Source organism: Cylas formicarius, unplaced genomic scaffold (assembly GCF_029955315.1).
Source record: "Cylas formicarius isolate icCylForm1 unplaced genomic scaffold, icCylForm1.1 PGA_scaffold_10__41_contigs__length_53128322, whole genome shotgun sequence".
Taxonomy (NCBI): domain Eukaryota; kingdom Metazoa; phylum Arthropoda; class Insecta; order Coleoptera; family Brentidae; genus Cylas; species Cylas formicarius.
Genome location: NW_026844214.1, coordinates 1,286,745 through 1,305,586, shown reverse-complemented (window position 1 = coordinate 1,305,586; position 18,842 = coordinate 1,286,745). Strand labels below are relative to the sequence as shown.

The 18,842-nt window shown below is 34.6% G+C and overlaps 1 protein-coding gene across 1 annotated transcript in view; it reads left to right on the top strand.

The window, feature by feature from the left end:
* Positions 1–5,040: 5,040 nt before the first annotated feature.
* Positions 5,041–18,842, top strand: part of LOC132708102 (ovochymase-1-like) — a 46,036-nt gene continuing 32,234 nt past the window's right edge. Inside the window, exons 1-8 of the mRNA XM_060680223.1 lie at positions 5,041–5,205; positions 8,254–8,492; positions 8,623–8,749; positions 12,156–12,289; positions 14,074–14,272; positions 16,102–16,302; positions 18,334–18,642; positions 18,732–18,736. Coding sequence (XP_060536206.1) covers positions 5,202–5,205; positions 8,254–8,492; positions 8,623–8,749; positions 12,156–12,289; positions 14,074–14,272; positions 16,102–16,302; positions 18,334–18,642; positions 18,732–18,736 — 1,218 coding nt within the window. The 5' untranslated portion in view covers positions 5,041–5,201. The remainder of the gene's footprint in view (positions 5,206–8,253; positions 8,493–8,622; positions 8,750–12,155; positions 12,290–14,073; positions 14,273–16,101; positions 16,303–18,333; positions 18,643–18,731; positions 18,737–18,842) is intronic.

Sequence of the window (18,842 nt, the reverse complement as noted above, 5' to 3'; positions counted from 1 at the left end):
GGGCAACACCACTAGGCATGTTTTGTCGCAGTGAAAAAGCGTTACCAATTCGAACTCTGAACGGCCGGGGGCTTAAGGCTATTCACTCTAGGAGTTTACCCCCCACTCCGACCTTTTCAATCAAAATCGAGGTAAATAATTTCCACCGGATCACCTGAGTCAATAGTTAAAGCCATGCTGAGATATAGGTATAATATGGCAGTCGATAAAAAACGGTAACAGCCGATGTTTTAGAAAAATGTTTTAGAAAAAAGTTATGACTTAAGAAAATTTGAAAATTCATTTTTTCCTCAGATTTTAATCAAATTGAAACTTTCTTGCACCATTAGAATTTTGCGTACTTTGTGCCGAAAAATTTGAAATTTCTCCTCCTGACAAAAATTAATATATTTTTCGAAAATTTTGAATTTTTTGAACGTCACATTTTTGCGCCAAATTCAGAGATTATTATGATCCAATTTGAGCTATGCAAAATTTCGAAGTGCAAAATTGACCAAAATTGAAAAAATAGTTTATGGGTGAGTGTTTTTGTTTTTTGGCGGGGGAAGCTTGACGTGATTTTATTTAAAAAAGGCACGCATTATTTGGACATCGTTTATGGTGACGTCGAACATATATGCTATGGCCCACCATAGATCAGGTAAAGATGTATGCTCCCATAAAACACAGTTAGTAATTATCCAACCTACTTTTCCTGTAACACTTTTTTTGATACGTATACTGAATCAGTGGTTCGAGGCTCTAAAACAAAAGATGACGGATCATTCTAATCAGTCTACTAAGCATTAGATTAACTACTACTAGCGAAATGGTTATTACATGGAAGAACATCAAGGAACAGCAGCAATAGAAAAATTGATTCCCCTGATTTCATAACAAGCAATCTGGCTTCCAATCAGGATGCGATCATCGGCCTTTGATAAAATCGGAATTACTTGCGATATTCATTTTATGTCAAAACAAGTGTGATACTGCATTAAAGTATTTTGCGGTTACGTCAGCACTTGTTATAATATTCGCCCATCGTATAAAACTGATAACTCTAATTCCGTCTTCATTGCTGATATTGAAGAAGTATAACTATAACGAACCAAGCATGAAGGCATTAATAGAGTAAGTGAATCGAGACGATTGACACTGAACAGTGTCAAGAGTCCAAAAGTGGAAGCAATAAGGTCAATAAGGTCAAAATTTTTTAAAAAAACGACGCGCAATATTCGGACCAAAAACCTTTATCCTTGATGATTTTTTGAAAATGTACAGGGTACGTCGGTAATTTGCAAAAAACTGATTCTTAAACTATATAGTCCGTATGGACGGCTAAAACTTTTGTATTCAAGGTTTGCAGATATTGTACGTGGGATATTCTGTGCTACACTCAAAAACGTCATAGGTGACAAATATGTAACTATCGACTTCAAATTTGGCAAGGAAGTAAGGAGTGCTTTTTTTCGATGTATAGAACTTTAAGTTGTAATAAAGAAACGTTGGATTATTCGATTGACATGAATTTTATTTATCCGAAAGATAATTTTGTGGCATTACATTTTAAATATGATTTCTGGCATATGACCGCCACGACAGGCGCGGATGTAGTCCAATCTGGACGTCCAATTTTCGATGACCTTTTCCAACATTTATGGCCGTATATTAGCAATAACTCGGCGAATGTTTTCTTCCAAATGGTCAAGCGTTTGTGGCTTATCCGCATAGACCAATGACTTTACATAGCCCCACAAAAAGTACTCTAGCGGTGTTAAATCACAAGATCTTGGAGGCCAATTCACAGGTCCTAAACGTGAAATTAGGCGGTCACCAAACGTGTCTTTCAATAAATCGATTGTGGCACGAGCTGTGTGACATGTTGCGCCGTCTTGTTGAAACCACGTCTCCTGGACATCATTTTTATTCAATTCAGAAATGAAAGAGTTAGTAATCATAGCTCTATACCGATCACCATTGACTGTAACGTTCTGACCATCATCTTTTTTGAAGAAGTACGGACTAATTATTCCACCAGCCCACAAAGCGCACCAAACAGTCAGTTTTTCTAGATGTAACGGTGTTTCGCTCCAAATGCGGCAGTTTTGTTTGTTGACGTAGCCATTCAACCAGAAGTGCGCTTCATCGCTAAACAAAATTCGCTTATGAAAATCGAGAACAACGGCAATCTCGTTTTGGGCCCATTCGACGCCTTACTTGATGGTCGTTTGGCTTCAATTCTTGCACGAGTTGGATTTTGTAAGCACGTAAACCAAGATCCTTCCGCAAAATCTTCCATAAAGCAATAGCTCCTTCTGTACGCACCGTACGACGTCTCTGGGAATGCGAGTTATCAATAAGAGTAAACGTGGTGCGAAAACGTTCCATGGTTAATCGAATTAACTGCTCTGATGGACGATTTTGTCGACGATAAAATGGTCGTAGTGCGCGATACGTATTCCGCACAGAACCATTATTTTCGAAATAAAATTGCACTATTTGCAAGGGTTGTTCAGACGGTTTGGCAATTCATGATGAGAATAAATCACTTGACAGCTGTTAAAACGGTCGCCATCTTGAACAGTAATGCCAACTTAAATTTCTATACATAAAAAAAACACCCATTAAAAGTTCGTAGCCACATCTAAACTTCAGAAATTGAGCGTAATCAAATTTTTGTGTGTTAGTTGTCTAGTGATTCTATATTAGTTTTCTCTATGTGTTCTGGTTGAATTTTCATCAAGGGTGGTCTCTGTCATGTGATTTTGCTTACCACTATTTAATGGTCTGATTCTCTGTTGGCTGAGGATAGTACTCGAACATCCAGTATGTTCGTAGGCTGTATATTTTTGTTAGTTATTAGGTAATGTATTACGAATTTCCTTCCTCTTGAATCTGCCCAAGTATATGTGTGTTGAGGTTTGTGTTGGAAGAACGTGTTGTTAATACTTGGTTCGTTGTGTGCACATAATTCTATTAGAATTTCACCTCGGCCGTTTACTACATCTCTATTAAATTTTTCTTTTACTCTAACTAGTATTTCGTTTCCCACTCTTGCTTTCAAGTCTCCCATAATAATTATTCTGTTTTTAGATGGCATGTTATTACGAGGTTAGCGCCAAAATTTCCCGGCCTGACATAGATGCAGCTCCATGCAGAAGTCTTCCGTCAAATAGTTTTTTATTGACACCATTTTAAACAAGACGTTTCCGAAAAAATGTGGCAAATTGAGTATAGAGCAGTCATAAAGTTTTTGACAAAAATAGGGTTAGCACCTAAAATTATGAAAGAAAGGCTGGATGGTGTGTACGGCCAAAGTTCTCCTTCGTATTCTGTAGTGAAAGAATGGGCAAAGCGTTTTCGAATGGGGCAGGAGTCCCTTGAAGATGATTCGAGAGCTGGTCGACCAGTGGAGGTCGTAACGGAAGATATTGTTGCGATTGTGGAAGAGGTGGTATTGAGTGATCGACGTTTAAAGGTCAAGGAAATCTCAGAAATTACTAAGCTTTCTGATACAAGTTTTCATCGAATTCTGCATGATCATTTAGGTATGCATAAGGTTAGTGCAAGTTCCTAAAAACATTTCGGATATTCAAAAACAACGCCGTGTCAAGTGTGCGCGGTCTTTTTTGGAACTCTGTGGGTCGGAACCGCAGCCTGTGGTAGAAACTATTGTGACGGGAAACTATTATGACCCTCTATCGAAAAAAGAATCAATGTTGTGGCGTCGTAAGGGTGAAACACCTCCAAGAAAATTTAGAGTTTGCCAGTCAACAAAAAAGGTGATGGCCACGATTTTTTGGGATTGTGAAGGAATTCGTTTGATAGATTTTAAAGCAACTAATACCACTGTCAATGGTAAATATTACGCAACATTACTGCATACGTGTAAAAGGTCGAGGAAAACTGACCAGTCCGTCTTTTGCACGATAACGCACCTGTCCATACTGCTGGTGTTGCACAAGCTGCCATTTTAGAGTGTGGGCTCCAACAGATAGATCATCCTCCCTATAGTCCAGATCTGGCCCTCAGCGACTATTATTTGTTTGGGTATTGGAAAATGGACTTACGTGGATGGCGGTTTAACGACGAAGTTGAGATAAAAGAGGCTGTTTTAGTTCATTTTGCAGACAAACCAAAAGAATATTTTTTTAAAGGGATTGAGTTGTTAATAAAGAGATGTAATAAGTGTATTGAAGTTAAGGGGGATTATATCGAAAAATAATAAAACGCTGATTCTCTACTTTGTTTCTTTCATATTCAGGCCGGGAAATTTTGGCGCCGCCCTCGTAAGTTCGTCTTGTATTTGATCGCATATTCTTCCGCTGGTTTGGCGGCATCTGATGCATAGGTCGATATATTGGGAGTTGATATTCTTTCAATATTCAGTGTTGCTATTAGTATTCTGTCATTTACGTACTTAACTTCAGTTATGTGTGGTACAAATTTTTCATTTATCAATAATCCAACTCCAGAATTTGTTATTTTATCGATTTTCTCTATGTCACTATATAATAAATTGTAGTTTTCGTATTGTGTGGTCCCTTTTCCTTTGCGTCTGGTTTCCGACAGAGCACAAATATCGGTTTTATGATTATTTTCTTCAGTTATGATTCGTTTCCGTGTTCTTGCCGTTGTCGTTTGTTCCCTAATCCGTCCAACATCCGAGGCTATATTCCCAGTTCTATGAGCTAGATTATTTTTTCGCTGTTGTAAATAAATAAATAAATAAAATAAAAATTTGGGTCCATTCGGTCTAAATCCAATAAAACCACAAAATGGTGATTGTAATTATCATCAAAAAGTACTTCTTCTTAAAAACCTTAGGAGAATGGAATTGGTGATCAACCTTTACGGTTAGCTTAGAGCATTAGCAACATTATTGGCGATTTATCGATGTTTGTTTACACTGAACGCAAAACGTTTTTTAGATAGCGGTACTCGGAAGGTATTGTTTCGTATAATCGAACTTGGAAAAATTATTATCGGTAAAAATTAATTGTAATGCGATAAAGCCTTGTCAGTTACAGACCCTACGGGTTTCTCGAGTAGCTTTACTTAACATGCCACTATATATAATTTAGACGGTGGATGTTATCTTCTAAAATTTAAAAATTACCGAGCATTTTAACGGTTTCCGTTTTTTCGTTTAGCACGAATTTGATAAATTTTAAAAGTCGCAAAACTATCGTAAAGTTTAGTTTCCCGTAAGGTGCAACATGGGTGAGTACAATGTACGCTAGAAGAATGTCAGTTAATTTTTTTGAGCTTTAAAAGCTTCTTAACTGTTAGTGGATTGTTTAGTTAGTGCCTTAAATAGTGACAAGTTAATTTTTTGAACGTTGTGAATTAGAGCGGTTGAGGTGGTTTTTAAATGGATCGATATTTTTTCAAAAATTAAAAGAAATCTTGCTTGTTTCTTTAGTTTAGTGATTGATCACTGGCACTCAGCAATATAATAATATACATTTTAAAAAGAAGCATTCATTAGAATTTATGTATTAAACATGGCATTGACTGCCTATAAATAAATAATATTTTGGTTAATTAGGTGGGCACTGCACTGTTTTTAGTTAGTGTTCTTCAGAATAAAATATTAGAAGATTCTTCTTTTTACTTTTACAGTTTTAATGAAATAACAAAACATAAAACAAGATAAATAACGAATGATTATTATTTAAATTTCTTATTCTTCTTATTTAATTTTAATTTTATCGGTGCAAGCCTATGGTCTTGAAACTATTTTTTTAATAAATCCCACACATTGCACACTTTTTTACGTTCTTGTTTATTTTTAATATCATCTGTACTTTTTAAGATATTTAAATGAATTACTAAATTAATAGTCAAAAAAAGGCAGAATTGGGTCGGGGGAAATTGGGTCGACTTTTACTAAATTCTAAACCCGAAATAAAGGAAATACAAAATATTTACTAAGAAGCTTACTTTTTCTCTACTCATCGTTTTCTTTAGCGTGAAAAAAGTCTATTATGCACGGAACTTTTCAAAAATCAAATGTTATATATGTTATATATTTGCCAACGTTCGGAAGTGCTGACTAAAGTTTTCCAGAATAATTGCTGCTATTCGGTCGTTGAAGTCTGATTAAGAAATGACGGATTAGCAAATGTTTAGTTAAGTTTAAAAGATAACGTAAAGGATTAGTTATTTGTAACAACGTTTTTTTTGCGACTGGCTGTAGATACAATAAATTCGTCTAATGCGATAAAAATTTGGTTATTTTGGAAAGTTTCTATCAAAACAATGAGTGTCGCAGAGGATATAGGTACTTATGAGATAAGGTTAAATTGTATCCGAAAGGTATTTTGTTTTTTCATTTGCAAATTAAATTTATCATAACAAATAAAGGTTAACTAGTAAGTCTCGCAAATATCATTTAGTTTAGCAGTGAGTACCACTACCCAATTCTTACGCCTTCCTTAAGAGACCAACATAATTACGGTGTACATGCAACATGTACTTAAAAGTAATGTAAACCAATGGTGTTATTAGCAGTTAAACCTAATAAATATTTCTAATAAGGTAGACAATTTGCATTTGAGTAATGAGCGGATACGTTATCACCACCAATAGCCGAACTCATAATTACACTTGGGAGTTAGAGTGAACAGCATTTGGAAACCTTACTAAGAAGTATGTAATGCAATACCGCTATTCAAAAAGCACCACTTTTTGAAGTGGTACATAATGCGTCCACAGACTTTCCTTATATACAATAATAGCCCATTTTGACACCTTATTGTACCTTTAAGTGTCTTCTTTTAGTAATTATACTACATGGGTTTACCACTGATTTACTTTAATTGCTCTACCCTGCTTAATTTGTTGAATTAGTAGATGACATAGTAGAAGACCTCCACAATTGCGAATATAGAGCATTGTGAGATTAAAATAAAAAAATATTTTGCAAACTTCAATAACGAACCCTTTGAGAAAAAATACAGTTTTATATCAACTTTTATTTACATATGTCAATAGTAGCACTTCTGATGTTAAAAAAAAAATCAGGACTAGTTTTGTTCCGTTTGCACTATACAGGATCAATTTTTATATTTGCAAACCCACTTACAGGGGTTAACGGAAGTCAACTACAAGAACTTTTAATACAAAAAGCATTATCTTCATGGCAGTAAAACCTTAATTAATGTTGTTGTGAGAATTTAACTTTAATAATGGAGAGGTATTTAAATTTGTCTGGATTTGTTTTGTATTTATAATTTTATCTATAATGGACGGATTGTAGCCGTTGTTCAGTGCAATTTGTTTAATGATGTTAAGTCCTTTGTTGTAATTTTCTGTTGAGAGTGGCGTATTAAGAAGTCTGTGTATAAAAGAGTGAAAACATCTCAGGTGTCTACAGGTTGAAATGCGGATCTTGTCCTAAAATTTATATTGGATAGTCAGGTAGATCCTTCAAGAAACGCAGTAGCGAACATAAAACAGCGTTTAAAAACAATTGTCTAGATTCTAATTATGCTACACATTTAAATATAGAAAAATACATTTTTGACCAAACCAACCCTTTCCTGGGATATCATAAGTGTCGACCCAGGTTTCATCCAAGTAAATAATTGGCCTTTGCTGTTCTCTGTAAATCCTAATTTTTTCTAGACATTGTTGAATACACTTCCATAAGGTCGTTCTGCCACATTTAACACCGGTTTCATATTTTTCAAGTCTCCTAATTAAGATATCTAATGTAGGCACGCCTTGTTCCTCGTATAACTGGTAAATTTTACGCCGTATTATATCTTGATCACTTTCATCTACACTAGAGAAAATGTCGCTTCTTTTTTTCCTCGCTGAAATGATGTTGGAATTTTCGTCCATGTGGCCGTTTCTTCTAAAGATGCTTGCTGGCACCACGTTCAATGAGAGTTAAATAAACATTGCTTATAACTTCCTTAGTCTCAATAGAATAGTGTTTTCTACAATTGGGCGGGAGCATCTCCTGAGATACACTAGACTCAAGAGAAGAAGAAGAAACTAAAACAGAAAAATGAAAAACTACTATGTTTACGGAGACTTTTTTGACTGACTGTATTTAAATTCCAGCGACACAATATGTCCCACCGTACGTTCAATAATTGAATTGAATTTGAAATCAGGAGAAAGCGATCTCTCGCCATAACAGGAAACATATAGGGTGTTAATCTAAAAAGTAAAAAATTATACAACTTTTGTATTAAAAGTTTTGTGGGTGACTTTCGTTAACCTCTGTAAGCGGGTACTGAACACGTTATTTTTCAGGGAGTTTCTCAACCACCGCGATGGTTCTGGCAGCCCTATGGAATCTCCTGGTGCCCATGTACGCAGCAATCGATCCTAATTGCGATTTGTATCAGGAAATGATAGTCGGGAAGGAGTACTACATCCACAACAAAGAATACCCTCAAAACTACAGTCGAGGTTCGTCGTGTAGATGGGTGGCGAAAAGTGTGATCGGCACCAAAATCGTCTTGTCCTGTACCGATGTCTCGTTGCCCAAGGTTACATATAAAAAAAATGCAATGAATAAATCATCAAAAAAATCTGCCAAGTACAACAGAAAGCATTTTTTTTTTCATGAAAAAGTGGAAAAATACAGGTTTGATTAAGGTAGCATAATTTTTGTTGCAGTCTTCAAATTGTCAAGGCGACAAGCTGGCCGTATCGTCAACCGGTCATCAGACTCTTGGAGACGCACACAATTACTGTGGGAACGGATCGTTTTCTACTATCTCCCAGGCAAACACTCTTACAATAGGTAATTTGAGTTTTTTTTTTTAAAGAAACTTCCACCGGTCCACTGTAATACCTTTTGCAAAACTTCTGGATTCCTCCTGAGTCGGTTTTTGCTGAGTCAAACTTACTAAGGTTTGGCCAATCATCCTGTTGGCTTCTTCGGTGCTTAACTGAAACTGTTGGAAAGTTAGAGTCAACAAAATCCGACTCAGGAGGAATCCGGAAGTTTTGTAAGAAGGTAATTGCAGTTTCTGCAAAAATAAAGCAGGGAATTTAGGCGTTAGTCGGGTTGGCGTTGTATTGTTGAGAAAATCATTTCATTAATTTTCATCCGTATAATTTTTTCCAGGTTACTGCAATACTATTTCCTGGATTCTTCTTGCGCCGGTGGTTGATCGTAATTAATCAGTTTGCGTCGACAAATCCCACTAAATTCACAATTAAAGTTGTCGAGATGCAATTGAATAATCCAAATGTTTTGAAACTGAATTGGACTTAATAACACAAAAATATTACTTCCCTAGAACCAAATACACACCCGTCTAACACAAATACAAGAATAGCATCAGGTATATCATTATACATTTTAACAGTGATCTAGCTAAAAGATCTTTATGAAGTTACCAAAACAAATTAGATTTTTCCTTTTACCATAAACCTTCACGCACGGACACAGTCATACATCACAGCTCAAATCGCCCTTATACACACAAAATGGCTGCATTTCACTCTTTTATTCACAGACTGCTTAATACGCCACTCTCAACAGAAAATTACAACAAAGGACTTAATATCATTAAACAAATTGCACCGACCAATGGCTACAATCAGTCCATTATAGATAAAATTATTAATAAAAAACAAATCCAGACAACAGTAAACTCTATTTCTCCGAAACTTAATACAGAACACGAACAATTTAAAACAATTAGATGCATAGGAGAACCCAAAATGTTGGTTAAAAATAGCTTTCAGAACTAATGACACAATAGAATTTTTTTTTTTTAAAAACAGTAAAACTAAATGTCCAAAATCTCAAAAATCAGGTGTCTACAGATTGAAATGCGGATCTTGTCGTAAAATTTGTATTGAACGAACAGGTATAAAAGAGCGTTTAAAAACAATAGCCTGGATTCTAATTACGTTACACACTTAAACACAGCAAAATACATTTTTGACGACAATTTTAGAGATTAACAAAATGAGACGTTCAAATGTATCGCTTAACGATCAATTAGATTTAAATACCTCTCCTTTATTAAACTTAAATTCTCACAACAACATTAATTAAAGTTTGTCATTTTTCTGTATATATAGTAGCAGGTAATTTATAAATAGAACATTGGTGTGGTCGAAACAATTGTCATGTGAATATATATATATGCTTTCGCGAAAATCTGAACTTTTAGTTATTAATTATTTTGTTAAATGGATTTACATCAGGTAAAAGCCACCTCAGTTCAATAATTGTTTTGAAACTGAAAGGACTTCTCACTGGAATTGTCTGTGTTGGACTTAATAACACAAAAATACTACTTCCCTTGAATAATAATAAACTGCCTTTATTAAAAATCAAAATATTACAATTTAAGTTGTAATACAAGGGTGGCGGCATTCACAAGAACCAAAACCACAATTGTCATCAAAATACACAAACTCTGTAAAACAATGCGAGGTGTCTCGATTATGAATATCATTTCCGAGTATCATCGCCAATTTCCAAAGCAATAGCGTCTGAATCAATATTACACCTGTTTGGTGTCTCTGACAAACAATATTTTTTAAAAATGCATTATCTCGACGTATTTCAGTTTACTTGAGAGAAGGAAATGATCCAAGAGTATGAGACAAGAGTTTAGTTTAGAATCAGCTGCTCCCAATTAAATTGAAGCAGAAGTAGTGCTGTGAAGAGGTCGAAACCCGACAAGCGGCAACCAACTGATCGGTCTAAAATCGTTAATGTCACATGGACACTCTTATTTTGGAAGGTGTAACTTCCGGGCAAGACACTTGCTAACAAGGAAAGTGATATGATCGACTAAATACAAAGTAGTCAAAAGAATCATTTTGATATCAATATTTTGTGAGTCCTGAACGTTAGTAAACTTCATCAAAACGGAATAACTTAGGGACCAAACCCAAGATCAATATCGCCAACAGCAAAAGCAACATTAAACCAATTAGGTTGGCTTAAATTTTTTTCAGCCGTTAAAGTAGGAACATTGTGCACTTGGAGTGTCAAAGTACGTCAAAAATACTTAGAATCAGCCTTAAATGTACTTGCCAAATATCGGATGTCACGCAGAAAAGGTCACAAGTTTTCTCAATTCTCTATACTTGTTCAAAGCAATATCTGACTTAAGTTTCATTAAGAATTTAAAGTTTTCGGTAATCCAAGGGGCTGGGGATCTCTTAGTTCTAACAGTTTCTAACGGAGCATAGTTTCAAATAAATAATCCATATTATCCGTAAGAAAATCAACTTGTACGTTTGTGGCATCAACCTTCTTTCCTTCCAAAGGTCCTAAAAAGGGTTGGATGGCGGTCTTCCTGCAGCTTAAGATTACAAGAAACAAAACAGTGATCGGAGAAGTCACTCATAATATTAGAGGCGACCAGTAGAACTAGCGAACTAGATTTACCAGTAACCAGAGTTGGCTCTGTTGGTGATAGTATTTGAAAATAGAAAATAAGCGTAATAAGATAATAAAAATCAAATTGAGCAATAAGTGCGGTAAGGAAACAAGACATTCAAGTAAGTTATATGTTGGAGGTCTATAAACTGTTTCATGAAACATAGTTTTCCCTTCGATCTTAATAGACAACCATCAATGTTAAGACTACGATTAGGTACAAGACATAAAAAAAAGAACACAGCGATCATACATTTAAATACTAGTTTAAGCTCTTTATTCATCACCCAGATGGATGACGAATATGTCCACGCAAGACACCAGGCTCGAAAAACTTGCTATGAAGACATCTTCTCTAATTTTATGATTCGTTGAGGATTGGGTCATTTAGTGTTAAATTGCTTTGGCGATACATTATCTGATGGTAAATGGAAGCTGGAACAGTAACAACTCCGAAACATTAACTTCTACGTTCTAAGAAGAAATCAAAAAGTTATCTACTTTTGAAAAGCGCACCTCTAAATTTTAGGTAAACGGTAAACTAAGGATACTCTAAGGATGGTTGCCAAATTGAATGTGTTTCCATTCTCGCTTGAGTTGCTCAAAAAAAAAATAAATTAATATGGAGGCATCTTCTTTAAATTCATGATCCTTTGCACCTCTGACCATTTTGTTATATAACGAGCTCTCTTAGTCGATGGAAATTCGGGGTTCTTTTAGTAACGACACTTCTAGCTAAAGGGTTTTTCGGTTCCTTAAAGACGAAACGAAATTGTTAATTTTCGTTTTGTTTCAGGACTGTTTTCAACGCTTACCTCTCCCGGTGGACAGTTTCTTTGTACGATGACCGCTATCAAGGACAGTCCAGAAGAATTGGCAGTACCCGCGATACAAAACTTAGCGGCCTGCGACTGTGGTTGGAAGCAAATGGTAAAACAATGTTTTACGTTCTTCCGTTACGTTATTTTAAATGGCGTGCGACTGATGCGATTTTATTTAGACTTATACAAATTTTACGAAAAACAATTATTCTTCATAACGATTTCTGCATATTCTGAAATGTGACTTTTCAAGGGAAAAGTACGTTTAAATTTGACAATATCAAAAGATATTAAAAAAGGTTCGTAACAAAGTTTCGTAGGCTCTCCTGAAGATTTAATATATTATAATTTTGTTGATACAGGGTGTTCAAATATGTGCCTCCGACATCAACTTCGCTATTTTAACGGGAACACCCTATAAAGCTCACTTTCTTAGGCAATTCTTATTCAAATTTTGCATACTTTAGGCAGGAATTGAGGTTATGTGTGTGTGTTTTTTTTTTCATATTTTGATCGCGCCATATAAAATTGTATTGTGACGCTACTGATTCAGGTACTGCAACGAAAGTTTAACAACAGACTAAGGAGATGATGCACTACTCAGTTTGACAGATGCGACTCAGCTTATACGGAGTGTCTCAAATAGGTGGTGCCATTTTGGCGAATGCAATTAACAAAATCTCAATATTTTCCAATGGAACACACTACATTTTTATTCTGAGACCAAAAATAGGGTAAATTTCTAATTTATCTTATATTTAAATTTGTCTCCAACGCTAGATGCAGAAGATGGACAATATATTGAAAATATATTACAGTATTTAAGTTTTTTTTAGTTATTCTTTGCTGTTTTTTTTGTATTATACATTTATTTTTTCAAATTTATTACCTTGTTTCGTTAGCCTATAAACTTGAATTATTTACTTTTGTTATTAGGCATTTTCAATCAACCTAGACAAGAATTTATACGAGTGTTATCTTAAACCTCGAATATCTCATAAATTTGATTGAGTACCGCATCATCTCCTCAATCTGTGGTTAAATTTTAGTTGCAATATCTGAATCAGTAGCGCCACAATATAATTTTATATGGGGCAATCAAAATATGAAAAAAAAACACATAACCTCAATTTCCGCCTAAACTACGCAAAATTCGAATAGGAATTTCTTAAGAAAGTGCCAATTAGGCCTGTGGTGTTCCTTTGAGCGTCATCAGTTAGACTTCGAACAAGATTAACAAAAATTGGGAGTCAATTAAAAAACACCACGTGTATATACAGAGATCGGAATACTGTCATGTTTTGTATTTGCTAAAGGTACGGTGTTTCTGAAATAGCTGTCATAAACCAATAAATAACTGTGAAAATTATTTTTTATTCTAATTGAATGAAGGGTAAAATTGTGGAACATTTGATAAACGCTGCTACTGGGATTTCAATAACTAAACAAAATATCTGAAAACAAGAAGAAAAATCTTCGTTCTCTCATGAAATTTTCGACTACTGTATAATTATATTTTTTATACCATTTTGTTAACACACATTGTTCGTTTCTTTTTCATTTTATGATTTTCGTTTTGCTTTTTTTTATCTTATATAATATATACCTTCTGTTTGACATCACCACATCTACTTTACTTATGACTTTAGTCTTGAGTAAAATTCATCTTTTTTCTTAAAATTTTCAATAAAATTGTTCCGATACATTTTGTATACCTACCAAACGAAAACGGTGGAAAATTTGGATTGAAATATAGCTCCCCAAATTTAAATAAAACTAAATAATATTTATGCCAGCAGTTCTATAAATGTTTCCGATTATTTCTCACATCAATAAAATTATTGTAATTGATGTTAATTTCGACTTTCGCGTTGCAAAATATTCGTTTTGTAGACGAGAATCGTTGGGGGACAAGAAACGGGAATCAACGAGTACCCTTCGATGGCGGGACTGATAAATCTGGATACTCGCTTCCTATATTGCGGGGCTAGTATAATCTCTGACTTTTTCGTGTTGACCGCCGGCCATTGCGTGGAGAATAGAGACCCAAGCACATTGGCCTTGTTGGTGGGCGACCACAACATTTCGGCAGGTAATGCAATTTCCTCAGTATCCGCGTATTGCGATCAATACACTTTAAAAGCCTTCTATTTCTTTCCAAATAATTTAATTAATCCATAATAAATAGGGAACTAGCCCATTTTTTTAAAAAAATTACTAAAACAAATTATATAAAATCCCTAATCGCAATACTTATATCACAATAAATGATTAAAGTTAGAATCATCTTAGGGCATATTCAAACAAAGCAAAATGATCTGCAGCCGGTGTGACGTCACACCGTACCCATTTTGGGCACTTTTATGGGGTATCTTGGTATTTTTCTAAGGTAAAAAGTTGTCGTTTATGCGAAATTTTGCTATTTTTTTATGGATTTAGAGATGCCGTCAACAAAATTATCATGGTCCCCTTGGTTTTTGAGATACAGGGTGAAATCGAAAACTATCAATTGTGGGACCACCCTTGTATCTCCGTTGTCTTGTAAGTTATTGGAGAGTTTAAGAAACGTATACGATTTTTTCCGTAGAATCCAATGGCATACTCCAACCATTTAGTAGTTATCCTGCAGACGTTTCGCCAAAATCTCCCTTGGCATCTTCAATCTCGCGCTCCGAAAACACTTCGAACACTGGGAGGTTATCGGCGGTGCGTGCGGTATTTATACCCTGCGCCGGAGATGGTAACGGTGCTGTTTGTGCGTGGGGGGAGGTGGCTCCGCCCCCCGAATTGTCGCGTTGTTAATTTCGCCCGATCGTAGTTGCGATGTCCCCGTTGGTTGCTGCGCATCGCTCTGCTGTTTGATTATCGTTCTCCAAGTATTGGATAAATGCAGAGCGTCGTCTCTCGTATTCAGGTGTCCGCTGGCCTCTCGTATAATCCCAGTCCTAAAATCAGGAATATTAGCTATTTGTTTGCAAGTACCGAGATCAGTTTTATGGCCTGTCTGATATTGGTGCTGAAACAAAGCAGATGTTGTTTCTTATGGCTAAACGATGTTCCTCGCGCCTGGCTGAAATCCCTCTGTTGGTCTGCCCCACATACGTCAGGCTGCACGATCCGCATGCTACACTGTATACTCCTTGGTTTTCCAGAGTAATTTTTTGTTTTGGGTTTCTTAGTATTGCTCCGATGGTATGATCAGGTTTGTATGCCGTTGATATGTCGTGTTTCCGTAATATTCGGCCGATTTTGTCAGTAACCCCCTTGAAACACTTCGAATACTTAGTGTTCGAAGTGTTTTCGGAGCGCGAGCATTGAAGATGCCAAGTGAGATTTTGGTGAAACGTCTGCAGGATTCCAGTCGGAGTTCAACAAGCGAACGGATGATATCCCGGAATATAGTGTCATCATATATATATATATATATATATATATATATATATATAAATTGAAGTCGAAAGTTTACAATTGGTCGATTTCTATGCACGCAAGTTTATAATTATATTGGGCGATCATCATCTGTTATATACAATTGTTTTATAAACTTACTAGTTATTTTTAAAATAAACAAGTTGTAATAAAAGTTGTTATATAGTAAGGTATATGACAATTATTAGCGCTACTTGGGTGGGGCTGGTAACCTTAAAAATAAAATTAGTCTGTACTTGAGACATGTGTGTAAAAAAAAATTGGGGACAACTGAACTTCGAGAATCTGTATTTCTGCATGGTAAATGTTGTTTTTTTTCCACTTTTTGGTATAGGAAATTGCGACTTTTTCAATTTAAACCAAACCCCGTTTTTTTTTGGCCAGTACTATTAATATTCAAAATCAAAAGTTGTCATTGTTGCTGAAAATGCTGGACGATATGGAACGTAAGATTACCGTAGTTAAAAAAGTCCACCTTTATTTACATTTTAGGAAACGACACCCCTTATTCGGCGATTTATCTGATTAACGCATACGAAATCTTCCCCGACTACAATCCAACTTCGCTGACCGATGACATCGCGATCCTTCAAACACAAACCCAAATAACATTCAGTTTGTACGTGGGCCCCGTATGTTTACCGTTCCGCTACTCAACCTCCGATTTCGCTGGTCAACTTGCTACGGTATTGGGTAAGTTGCCCCAATTAAAACCGTTCTAGTTTAGATCTAAAATACTTGAATCCTTCTAAACTTGTTTTCGGATTTATTGCATAATAACGATTTTCAATTTCCTTGGTATTTTCAGTACTAAGTTCTGAAAAATGAGCGAAAACCCGGTGGTCTGGCTTCCACATGCGTTGCGCTACTCTGACACAAAAACAAAAAAAAAATATTTAAACATATTAAATATTAAGAATATGGAATAATAAAATTAATGTAGAATTCGGATACAAAAATTAAATAAAATTTTTTATTCCAACTTGTTCATAAATTATGGATTAAGTAATTTTTTCAAATTCAAAGTTAAGATAAAACCACGATAATTATTAAACAAAAGCCTAAGGAATTTTTTCACTTCGTGGAGTAATTGGTACTAGGCTTACAAGTAGATCACAATTGTAAAAATTATAAAATTTTGATTTTTAATTTTTTTATTAACAATCGAAAATTAAAAAATAAAAAAAGGTTATAAAAAAATATTTTTTTGTTGACATCTGCAATGTTTTGATTTTTGATGGTTAAATGGTATATAAAAATATATTTTTTAATTTTTTTACTGCCATTTAATTTATAATTAATAGTGAATAAAATTCATATTTGCATCGACTTGGAGAAAAATTACTAAATCTAGAAGTCATTGCATAATTTGAATTTTATTTTTTTTCATATGGCTCTTTTGAGTATTGAAAAAAAAAATAAAAAAAATATTTATAACAAATTATTTATTAAATAAACAAATAAGAAATTAAGAAAAAAATTATGATTTTTAGAGAAAAAACGGTTCCTTAATTTTTAAATTTACTGACAAAAAACTATTGTTAATTAACAAATGCATTTTTTATCAACAAATATTTTTTTTAGGGATCCATTTTTCTCTAAAAATCATAATTTGTTTCAATAAATAGATGACCAAAAAAAATTTTCTGATTCGCTCATAAACAATGTATTTATTTATAACAATTTCTTAAACAGTGGTAGTAAAAAAAATAAAAAACATATTTTTATATACCATTAAACCATCAAAAATCAAAAAAATACAGATGTCAACAAAAAATATTTTTTTATAATCTTTTTTTTATTTTTTTATTTTTGATTGTTAATAAAAAACTTAAAAATCAAAATTAAAAAAAAAAAAACAATTTTTATGTTCCTGCAAGCTTAATAGCAACAACTTCAAGAAGTGAAAGAATCCCTAAGGTTTTTGTTTAATAATTATCGTGGTTTTTATCTTAACTTTGAATTTGAAAAATTGCTTAATTTACAAAAATTAGTGAATTGAAATTAACCTTCCTCGTTCACACATTCATCAAATTCTCAAGAGTTCTTTTATTCTGTTCTGTATTTTATTTATTTAGATTGATATTGCAAAATGGAACAAATTACCCTAATCAGAATCACAAATCCTCAAAAATTGTTGCAGTTAAAATGTACTCCAAAAGGAAACATTTTTTTCACAAAATAAAAAATTTGCTTATTTAGATTTTATTTCTTTTGGCTTATTGCGATGTTTTCTCATAATTTTCTTATAATTGAAAGAACATTAATAGGAGTAATTAACGGAAGTATAATGTACAGATTGTGTCATTAATTTTTTTCACGAGAATTGATATTTTTCATTTTGACTTGCCCCGTATATACGAGTCGAACTAACTCCAAGACAAGTATAGGATAAATGAATATACTATTTTAGAAAATATAATGTTAAACATAGTATACAGTATACACCATAGCCTTCCTGTTCCGTTTAAAAAAAATATACGTTTGGTTTCCTACGAATTTATGATTCACCCTGTGTATTTGCAAGTAAAATTTAAATATTATTTCGACACACTATTTGACCACCCTGTATATCCACTGTAGGGTTAAACTTATTTTGTTCACCGCATATCGTAAACTTATTCGTGGATATTGCTTTGGGCTCTTGACGTTGATATCTCTGTTGTTGTAGAATAAATAAGTAAATAAATACCTGCTAAGTAACTGTATTTTTGCTGGTACTAGGATGGGGCAGCGTGGAATTTTCCGGGCCCACTTCGGACGTCCTCCTGGAGGCTAGTCTCACGGTGATTTCGAACCAGGAGTGCTCCCAAGCTCAGAATGAGAACATCGGCAGCGATCAGGTGTGTACATATGCTCCAGGTCGGGACGCGTGCCAGAGTGATTCTGGAGGCCCGTTGCTGTGGATGGACACGAGCGCTCAAAGGCTCCACCTCATCGGGATCATATCCCAGGGACGTGGGTGCGGAGGCGATATCCCCTCGGTTAACACGAGGGTTACTTCGTACTTGAGTTGGATCGTTTCCAGGACTGGTACGTTACTTAATTATTTTCTCTAAGCTCTAAGCTGTTTTTACCCAAAAACGGTTCGGCAATCGGGTTTTTAAATCGAAGCGTTCCAGTAAGGGTAAATAACAACATTCCTAAATAAAAAAAGAACATTTACCTTAAAAATGACACTGAAAAGTAACAACAAAGGAACAAAATGATCTAATTAAATATAATAATAAATA